The sequence below is a fragment of the Candoia aspera genome, chromosome 4 (genome assembly GCF_035149785.1).
Source record: "Candoia aspera isolate rCanAsp1 chromosome 4, rCanAsp1.hap2, whole genome shotgun sequence".
In the NCBI taxonomy this organism is placed as follows: Eukaryota; Metazoa; Chordata; class Lepidosauria; order Squamata; family Boidae; genus Candoia; species Candoia aspera.
Genome location: NC_086156.1, coordinates 52,941,769 through 52,951,905, shown reverse-complemented (window position 1 = coordinate 52,951,905; position 10,137 = coordinate 52,941,769). Strand labels below are relative to the sequence as shown.

The following is a 10,137-nucleotide window of genomic DNA, read 5'->3' as shown; positions in this document are numbered from 1 at the left end:
GCAGAAAGGCGCGGGCAAGCGGCGAGGCGGCGTCCGGGAAAAACCCCAGCGTCCGGTCCGTCGCTCCGTCGAGACGATGGTCCTGCTGGTCCTCCTGGCCTGGCTCTCGCCCTGGCTTTGCCCGGTGGCGGCGGGTCTGCTGCCCGGCTCCCCCTGCGAGCCGGTGCGCATCCAGATGTGCCGTCACATGCCCTGGAACATGACGCGGATGCCCAACCACTTGCACCACAGCACCCAGGAGAACGCCGTCCTGGCCATCGAGCAGTACCAGGAGCTGGTGGACGTCGGCTGCAGCCCGGTGCTTAGCTTCTTCTTGTGCGCCATGTTCGCCCCCATTTGCACCGTGGAGTTTCTCCACGACCCCATCAAGCCCTGCAAGTCGCTATGCCAGCGAGCCCGCGATGGCTGCGAGCCCCTCATGAAGAGGTACAACCACAGCTGGCCCGAGGGCTTGTCCTGCGAGGAGCTGCCCGTCTACGATCGGGGCGTGTGCATAGCCCCCGAGGCCATCGTCACGGATCTCCCCGCAGGTGAGGCGAAAAGGGAGCCTGCGCTCCAAGCGGGCCCGGGCCAAGCAGGTGACCGGCTTCCCTATAGGAGCTCCACGGGCTGGTTTGGGAGGAGACGGCGAGGGGATGTCGCTGCTCCGGGGGCAGGAGGGGGGCAGTTTCCAGTGCGGATTGGGATTCGGCCAGCTTTCAATGAAGCTCGTTCCGAAGGAGCGGTCGGGCCCGGGGTCAGCCAGCCCTCGAGCAGTCCGGGGGAAATCCACCGCGTCCTCCTCTGCCGCTAATCGGGGGCTGCAGCCCCTTCAGGCAGCTTCAGGATCCAGCAGTCCCCGATTTCGCCCCGGGTCCAGGCCTCTTTAGTCGGGGGGAAGTTTCGCCGAAGCCGAGAAGGAACTTCGCCGAAGCCGAGAAGGAACTTCCCTCCCCACCGCCGCCGGGTTGCCCTTTCCAGTTGATCTCCGAAGCCCAGGCTGGATTTCGGGCTCCCTTCGATCCGGGCCGCTGGACGGGGAAGAGCGACTCGCTTCGGAGCCGGCCTCTTCCGAAAGAGGCGAGAGCGGGGCCGGCTAGCCGGCTGTCTCTCAGGCCTGCGCACCTTTGGGGGGCGGGCAGGGCAGAGGTAGGTCTGTGAGTTTGTATGTCTGTGTGTGTGTGTGTGTGTGTGTACGCAAGAGAATGGACTTCGGAGTCGGGCAGCCAGTCTGCCCGCGTCGCGCCGAAACTGCGGAAGGTGTCCTGGCCCCTGGCTGGAAGTCTCTTGGGATGAGGGGAAAGCCCGCCGGACAGGTGAGGCCGCTTTCCCCTTTCCCTCCCGCCCCTTCTTCGCCCTCCAACCTCTCACTGCCCCTTTGGGTCCCTGTTTTCTCGTTAAGAGGAGGTGAAGTGGATTGACTTTTCCGAGGACGTGATGCTCCACGAGAAGCCGCTGCTTCCAGAGTGCAAGATGCCCAGTAAGTGTCCTTCCTTCCTTCCTGCTTCGACGGCGCGCGGGAGTTGGAGGCGCTGGGGATTTACGCTCTTTCTTCTCTCGCTCTAACAAAACGTCCAGATCGCTGCAAGTGCAAGAAAGTGAAACCCACGCTGGCGATTTATCTGAACAAAAACTACAGCTACGGTAAGAAAGCCCGCAACGGATGATGATGATGATGATGATTACAGACCGGCAAAACCTTTATGATCGTGATTTTCTCTCCTGCCCCCCTTGCTTCCTGCGAAGAGTTTCGCTGCTTTTCAGCGCGGTGAAATCGGACCCATTAATTATCCATCCCGAGAGCCTGAGAGTAAAAAAAAAAAAGAGGGGGGGGGGCGGAATTGTGCCGGCCTTGTTCTTTGATTTTGTTTTGGTTTTCCTTGAATTTGGGATTTTCGTTTTTAATCAGTGGGTTTTGGGAGGGAGGATGAGATTTTAAAAAGTAATTTATTTTTTATATTGAAAGATATGAATAATGTGTTCGGAAGTGAAAAAAAAAACCCTTTGTACCATCTTCTGAATTTCATACTCAAAAAAAAGGGGGGGCTCATGGAACTTTGCTGAAATCTGGGTGTTTTAAAAAGTTGGTATTTGGGACTGTCCTGGCTGCACACTTCTTTGGGAAGAACAGCCAGTTAAAGAAGTATTTTCTCCCTTCAAGCTGAAGGGAGAACCTGTCCCTCACAACTTCCAGGTGGGTAATATATGCAATGCCTTGTTACCCATTATTTGAGAGGTAAGGTCAGCTGACCTGCTGTAGGTGTGACCAGAGGTGCATTCTGAGAAGGTATCAGGCACATCTCTTTTCTACTGATCACTAGCCAGCCTCCTTTGCAGCCATTTCTCCCCTACTTATATCTTGGGTTCTTCACCTGCATGTCACTCCCCCACCCATTGACACCAATAAACTTTCAATAAGGTAAATCAGAGCAGAGATCTACCATTTTATTTGAGGAAGAAGAGAGGGTGTTGTCACCCTATTCTGCTTTTGTACTATTCTGTGAAATTACCTTTAAATGCACGGTCCCTGCTTACCATGGTGTCAAGAAAACAAAGAAAGATGCTGAACTGGACTTGTGTTGCTTATTTCCCAGATTCCTTGTATTTGTCAATTTCAATCATTTTCCTCTGCCTCTGAAGGAAGACACCTGGTTGCCAAGCTGCTAGTAAATTTCATCTCAATTGTTCCTCTCAAAGAGCCCTAAATGTGGACCTGATGCATTTCCTGATAGAGGTCATTCCACATAGCCGAAGTCACTTCTGAGAAAGCCCTTTTTGCAAATAATCACTTTTCTGTCTCTTAGGCAGTGGCATCAACACCACTACCTTCTTCATTTTTACTTCTCGGGAGACAGCAATCAATTGGGACAGATATTCCAGGCTCAAAATGTTGGGGGTATTTTTAAAGCTGAACACCATCCTCTTGCATTTGGCTTAGAAACTGCCTTTGAAAATTCCAATTTTGTGCTAGTGAAATGATAACTTTGTATGGGTAATGATTTTGTTTATGGGGAAGGGTTAGAAAGGAAACAGATTAAAATACCTTGTAAATATTAGTAGGTCTAAGGAAATGCTTGTGCCATTTATAGCAACTTTCAATTAGAGCCTTTGCCCAAATGTATCACATGTTATACCTTATTTATGGCTAGAAAAACAGGTCCTACATATTAAGTTGATTTTGGAAATCTCATTTGTTTTTGAAAATGCTTATGTTTTGTTGAATTAAGCACCATTTTAACATTATATACTGTATATATTGAGATTAGTTTTGTTTAGTACAGATGAAGTGTACAGTATTTTAATGGCTTTTCTTGCCCACCTGCCTTCCTGAATATAATAGAAAAAAGAAAAAAGAGGGTATATTGGCAGGCTCACAACACAATCATAAATATATATAATCAATAACAAGCACCGGAGTTCAACAGAACATTTTCTCTGGTAAATGTATTGGGTAGAGAAACTTAGTGAAACCTGCTTCTGGAAAACATGCACAATGTCATTCTATACCTATCTTCCATTGTTTTACCTCTTGCAGTTATTCATGCTAAAATAAAGAGTGTGGAGAGAGGAAGCTGCAATGAAATAACCACAGTGGTTGATGTGAAAAATGTTTTGAAATCTTTGACTCCAGTTCCTCGTGCTCTAATTCCTCTGCATACTAATTCTTCTTGCCAATGCCCACCTCTTCTGCCAAATCAAGTTGTACTCATAATGTGTTATGAGTGGCACACCAGGTAAGCAATGATAACACAAGGAAGCCATAATAAGATTTCATAGCAACACTGTTTTCTTCTGGTGATACATAGCAAACTGTACACATCACTTGCTTGAGATTTCCAGCAGAATGAATGCATATAGCTTTGGAGATAAGACATGTATGCATCAGAAAGCCCACGCATTGTAGAAGCTACAGAGCTGGATTTGGAGAGACCTAGATTCAAATCTATTTTCAGCTACAATGCTCAGCAGAACAGTGTATACCAGATCCATAGAGGTGATTGTATTAGTGCTTTTATTTTTTTTAGTTTTAAAGCAAGAATAATGGTATGAAAGAGTAGAAAAGATGGATTTTGAAAAGTTAAGGAAAAGTTGAACTTCTGAGTTCTGATTCTGGAAGAAGCAGGAGGGAGAATGTGGGGGGGGGGATTGGAATGCAATAAACACAATATTGGTTAATCTTGAGATATTTTAGAATATCAATACATAAGGGTGAATGCTTCCAAAATTAAGCTCAGGAATGGAAAGGGATTAGAAAGAGTTCTACATTTCATGGAACAAACTTGCCAGTGATGTTTCCAAAGGTCTTTGAGGTTTTCATTTTATGTGTTTTGTCAAAAGATTTGAAAAAGACAGTAAAAACAAAACATTGAGTTTCCCATTGAACTAAGCCATATATAAACAGAGGTCGAGTTACAGTGGCTTTTAAAAATGTCAGAAGTAACGGTCACTTACTTGGAAAAGTGCTGAAGGAAATACCACATTCTTGTTTCTATCACAACTTCTCCTTTGGTGATTATATTGTGGGTCTTGGTCTTGGATTAAAGGATATGGAAGCCTTAAGTTGAACCAGGCCACTAGGGCAGGACTTGGGTTGCCTGTTGCTTGTGTTAGAAGACAGAATACTTTTTCTAAACTTTTTCAAGAATTGCACAAGCAAAACAGTATGTTACCCAGATGCACACATAGATTAAGGTTGTGTTATCTAGTCATGAGTCAACTCAGTAGGATATACTCAAGCCCATTGGTTTTTTTGTAATAGGTTGTCCCAAATTGGCATTCTCCAGTTATGTTCCCTGGTTGGGAATTCTGGGTGTCTACTCTTAGCACATTTGGGGATAATGGGTTGGGAAGGGTGAAGAACGTTCCTTGAAGGATGCTGGCCTGTGTTTCTCTTTGTTAAATAAACAAAGCTGCAGCAACTCTTTTAGAACTGTATAAAGCATAGCAACTCAGCATGAAAAGAAAGAACTTGCTTGAGGCAAAACAGTGATGATGGAATAAGTTACAAAACCTTGAGCTTTTACTGCTTTGGGGAGTTTAGTACCAAACCTGATTCCAAAATGTCTGCTGAGTCAAAACTAACAGGAATCTCCAAATAATACATTATTATAAACTCAGGCTAGGGTCTAATCCAGCCCTAATTTTTTGGATCCCAAAGGCACCTGATAAACTTATCAATTCACTCTAAGTTATTTCTGGAATCGATTTCCAGTGGAAAGGTATCTATCCATGAAGCAAACTAATGCATTTTAAATAATTCTATATATCATTGCTCTATACATAATATATTAATATTAAAAGTTTTAATACAATGTAAAACTACATATATTGATGCTTTTTCATGGATAGTTGCTTTCATGACCCTGGGAGCACATTTTTACCTGTTTTGGAAGAAAGGCTACTATCTTTGAACAATGCAGTATATGAATATTTTTATTTAATCGTACTATATTTACTGATGAGAACATTGCTGAAGGGAAATTAAAAGAGTAAGTCCCAGTGACAGTATCCAAGGCCTAAAAAAATTATAGATCTCTCTCTTCATTGTAGAGAAAGTAGGCCAAGACTGGAGAAAGAGATCCACTGACAAGGCTTCTTTTATTGTTACGGTGGTGGAAAGTCCTGCCATTTTCGTTTGTCCACTGTTGATGCTCCAGCACTAAAGGCAAAACCTAAGTGGACCATGGACATATCAGTGGAGGCCTTGGATCCCCAGTTTCCAATGCCCTCTCATTTTCCAACACAAGGACAGAATCTACGTCAGTCCAAGAGCTGGTACTGTTAGAGCTTTCTCCTATTAATATTAGTGCTAGGGGATTAAGAAAAGAAAGGGACATGCCTTTAATTCTCCTAGGCACTCCCTTCTGCCTGCTATACATACCTCTTGCATTGAAATCAAAGGTCATACTGTCAGAACCAAGCCTGCCTCTGACTCAGAAAGTGAAACTCTTTCTGAGTCAGAGGAGGAATTGGAAACTTACCGGGCTGAAACCAGGAAAACGAAACTCCAGGATGAGTCAGCAGCATGGGAGAAACCCTGGGCGCTGATTGGCCAAGATTCAGAGGAGGATTTGAATCCCCCAATCAGTGCATGCCAGTGACAAGCTGAGAAGTGCGTGAAGGAGAAGGCAGCCTGATTGGCCACAGAAGAGTCCAAGCGTGCCAAAGATCGGAATGAAAGGCAGCCGTGCAAAGGGCGAGCTGCCGGAGACAACCAATCTGCCAAGCCTGCAGCTTCAGAAGAAGAACCCTTACCTGCGTCAGAGACAGCATCTGTTGCCGAACAGGAATCAACGCCTTCGCTCCACTCCAAGGAGGGATTGAAATCCGCTTCTGCTGCCACTGAGGAATCTGTGTCAGTCGCGCCCAGTAGCCTCTGTATTGCATCCAGCCTTGAAACTCTGCGATCTCCTCAGCAGTGTAGTCACACCTTGAAACTCCAGCACTGCTGTTTGTCCTCGGTCCTGTGCAACTGCTCAGCTGTGTTTGGGAATTCCACACCTATCTTATTCAGGATCTGAGTTCCAGCCCAGTCTGGGGCTTTCAGCTGAGTCCAGCCTTGTTTCAAGTTCCAAGTCTTGCTCCAAGTTCCCGGTCCAGAAAGTCCAGCCTAGTCCGTGGCTTCCAGCTGAGTCCAGTCTTGTTCCGGGTTTCCAGCCTTGCTCCAAGCCTCCAGTTCAGAGGATCCAGTCTAGTCCAGAGCTCTCAACTGAGTCTACCCCTGTTCCAAGTTCCAGTCTTGCTTCAAGTCTTCGACCCAGTCCAGAGTTTCCAGTCAAGTCCAGCCTTGTTCCCAGTTCCTAGTCCTGCTTCAAGGTTCTAGTTTGAGATCTGTTGCCTTCAGCTTCGTCAGCACATTGCATCCCAGTCTCATCCAGCCTTCAGTTCCAATGAGAGTCCTGTTCCGCTGCCTAGTTATGGCCCAGTTGGGCTTATTGAAACCAAGTCTTCGTATATCAAGGACTTATTTATTGTAAATAGTTAATTAATAAAGAGTATTTTTGATATTACTCTGCCTGGTTGCATAGTCTGAACAGGACTCATACAAAGTAAGAATAAATGAAGAGTCTTGATAAATCAGGTTAAAAATCCATTTAGCCCAGCCTTCTGGGTTATGTGAATGATAACCAAATATATTCAGGAAACTTACAAGTTGGGCACAGGAACATTTTCTTACATCTGTTCCATAACAACTGGTATTAAACACATTAAGCTGTAACATAATATGGATATGTAAGGTAATATTAGAAGCCAGCCAATGATAACTGATCCCCCATGAATTTGCCCAGTTCTCTTTTGAAACTATCTAAACCGGTGGCCATTACTACATATGTTGGCAATAAATCTCATGACTGAGATGTGCTGAAGGTTGTATACATTTCTTTTCTGATCTTCTTAGTTCTGCAATTGTTTTAGGTTGATGCTACTTGATGGGTGCTCAGTTGAAAAATGGAAGGATCCATTAGGCAAAAGGTTTAAGGTAAGAACAGATTTCTGGCATTTCCAAGCATGTAGAATGGATGGGATGCATAGTGGCAAAAGGTATGCTAGCCTATAGCCCATGGTCAAGGTAAGCAAGAATAGAGAAATACAAATTCCCATTGAATAAAAAAAAAATCATCCATATTCATCCTTGAATTTACGATACCAAAAAAATGGGTAGAATTTTAGCAAGATATAAAACCATTTTCAACATTGGATACTGTTATTGTTATGGCTAGTTAGCTAAGCACATATGTACAAGAAGCCATATTAAGAGCATATTTGCTTAAGTCCTGTTAGTATACAAACCAGCTGTTATTGTTATGGACAAAACACTAAGGTTTATCCTTCTCTACCACAGGATTTCAGGGAGAGGTATTGTAACAACCACTTCCTTGGCAGGCTGATCCAACTCTAATTTTTCTGGAAATTCCCTCCAAAGCCTCTTTAGTTATGTATTAGCAGAAAAATAAAACTAAAAAAGCCATTTGTATTCCTGCAGAGCAATTTGTTTTTGGAAAGAACTATTTAACAGTGTTTTAGCTCTTAAATCTTATTGTTTTTCCCCCAGACTAAGACTTTAATGAGTAGGAAGGACAAACAGAGTATTTAAAATGTGGGGAAGTCTATGCTAGGGGTAACCACTGATATAAAATATTATTTTAAAACAAAAACTGAAGAAGTGGGAGCATAATATTAATATGTACTGCACCAGAATGGATATGTATGGCAGGGTTTTCATAATACCAGATTAGAGCATTTGAATCTAGACCAAATTGTCCTCTGACTGGGAGCCTGCTGTGTTGGTAGAGGAAAAAGTGCATACAGATGCTTTGTGGGGACTGGACCTTGTAAGTCAGCTGTCACAAATCTGCCACTATCTTGCCCTCAGCGAAGAAAAACTCATTCCTGCCCAATAACGTTGGCTGTACTCCCTGGTTTTCTATCTGTCCAACCAGCTACAAAGCACTGGGGCTGAATCCCAGAAGTTTAGAAGAAGATCATCTGTTCTTATTGAAGCACGATTTTTAAAAAAGCATCAGTTGCCAAGGGCTGCTTAATCAGGCATTTCTGGAAGTACAGGGACGTTTGAGGAGGAGTGGGGATGATTTTGTTTTATAGTTTGGGATTTGATTCATTTACTTTTTTTCTAACAAGTATCAAGGCTTCTGCCACTGTTTCGTTGATAGTGAATATCCATGAGTGGACTGAAGTTTTCTGCCTGCTCACGTGGTTTTATGTTATGTTTCCTAGCGATGGGAACAAAGACTCCAAGAACAGAAACTACAAGCAGCTTCTAATAGAAACCTGAATGCAAGGAACTCTGGTCACGGTGGGGCACCAAAACAAAACCCAAAGAAAAGCAATCCTGTGCTCACCAGTCTCAAGAAGATCAATAAGCTCAGAAACCACCAGAAAGAAATTAATTCTAAAAAAATATGAGTTCCACCTTATTGTCCTGGAGCAAAGCTGACAAGCTGGCCTGAGCAGCCCATGAACTGCTGACCTCCTTCACCTAAACATTTCATGCTGCAAATTATTTGCAGCAGTTTATTTGTAAAAGATTGCTTTTTCACTTTAAAGCACAGGTAGAGTTTTGCACTAACTTGAGGGAGTTGATGACACAGCCTACATTTAGCATTGCAAGTTATAGTTGATCAACAGACATGCCAACGTGCTTCCCATGATAAAAATGGTTTTGCATAGTCGCAGTAGCAGAAGAGCAATATCTCATTTTGGCGTTTATCTAATTCAGTGTTTCTCACTCTTGGCAGCTTAAAGACGTGTGGGCTTCAATTTCCAGGTTTCCCCAGCCAGCCATAAAGTTGCCAAGAGTGAGAAACACTGATTTAATTCCTTATCACAATGCTAGCAAAAGGAAAGACTTTCTCTGGCATCCTGAAGAAATTTGCTGAACGTGGGAACGAGGTGCTCTGCATTGCCCCTGTACTTCACCCTATCTTCATCACAAGGGAAAAACCAGTGGCTGTTTTGTCAGGAATGCACAGGCAACACCACTGTGTCATTGAATTGTACGCAGCGTTCTGGAGCAAGGCTGCTATCCTAAATACACTTACAAAACAGTAAGCATATGGAATGCAAGGGGGCTTACTTTTAAGTGGGCATAGGACTGCAGTATAAAACATGCTTTTTTAAAATCTTCATCTCAGCTTTTGTTTATAAGTATTCATTGTAATACAGTATATCATTATACTTACACATTTATAAAATGCCATTCATTCAAAGACCTACCACCACACCAAACTGAAAACTTGAACTTACTTGCCGCATGTTGATTTATTAAGAATGCATATTAAAACAAAGTATTTAACTTTGCTAACTTCTTGGTGTTTTTTTTAATCGTATGGCATAGCAGTTCAGTGTTCATGCTGCTCTTTCTTGCTGGGAAATCCTTGTGAGGTCCAGCAGCCAGATGTGTAGACTAAAGTATTTTATAAAAATGGGAAGGCATCTCTGGAACTAGTTTAGCAAAGCTGAAATATTACAATAGCAATTTTATCTTAATTTGCCCTCTTCCACAGGTCCTTCAGTATTAAGATATGGATACGTTTCTCTTCCACGTTTGGAACAATCCATTCATTTTAATGGGCAGTACTTTTTAGCAGTCATATTCTGTTTTGTGTATGGAGTGGATTTCTCAGGTGGAAGAGATGA

The 10,137-nt window shown here is 43.6% G+C and overlaps 1 protein-coding gene across 1 annotated transcript; it reads left to right on the top strand.

Moving 5' to 3' along the window:
* SFRP4 (secreted frizzled related protein 4) lies at positions 1 to 9,115 on the top strand. The gene is made up of 6 exons (XM_063301956.1): positions 1 to 530; positions 1,382 to 1,459; positions 1,558 to 1,623; positions 3,515 to 3,713; positions 7,396 to 7,459; positions 8,716 to 9,115. The coding sequence occupies exons 1-6, from the start codon at positions 77 to 79 to the stop codon at positions 8,902 to 8,904; spliced, it is 1,050 nt and encodes a 349-aa protein (XP_063158026.1). The 5' UTR covers positions 1 to 76; the 3' UTR covers positions 8,905 to 9,115.
* Positions 9,116 to 10,137: the final 1,022 nt, after the last annotated feature.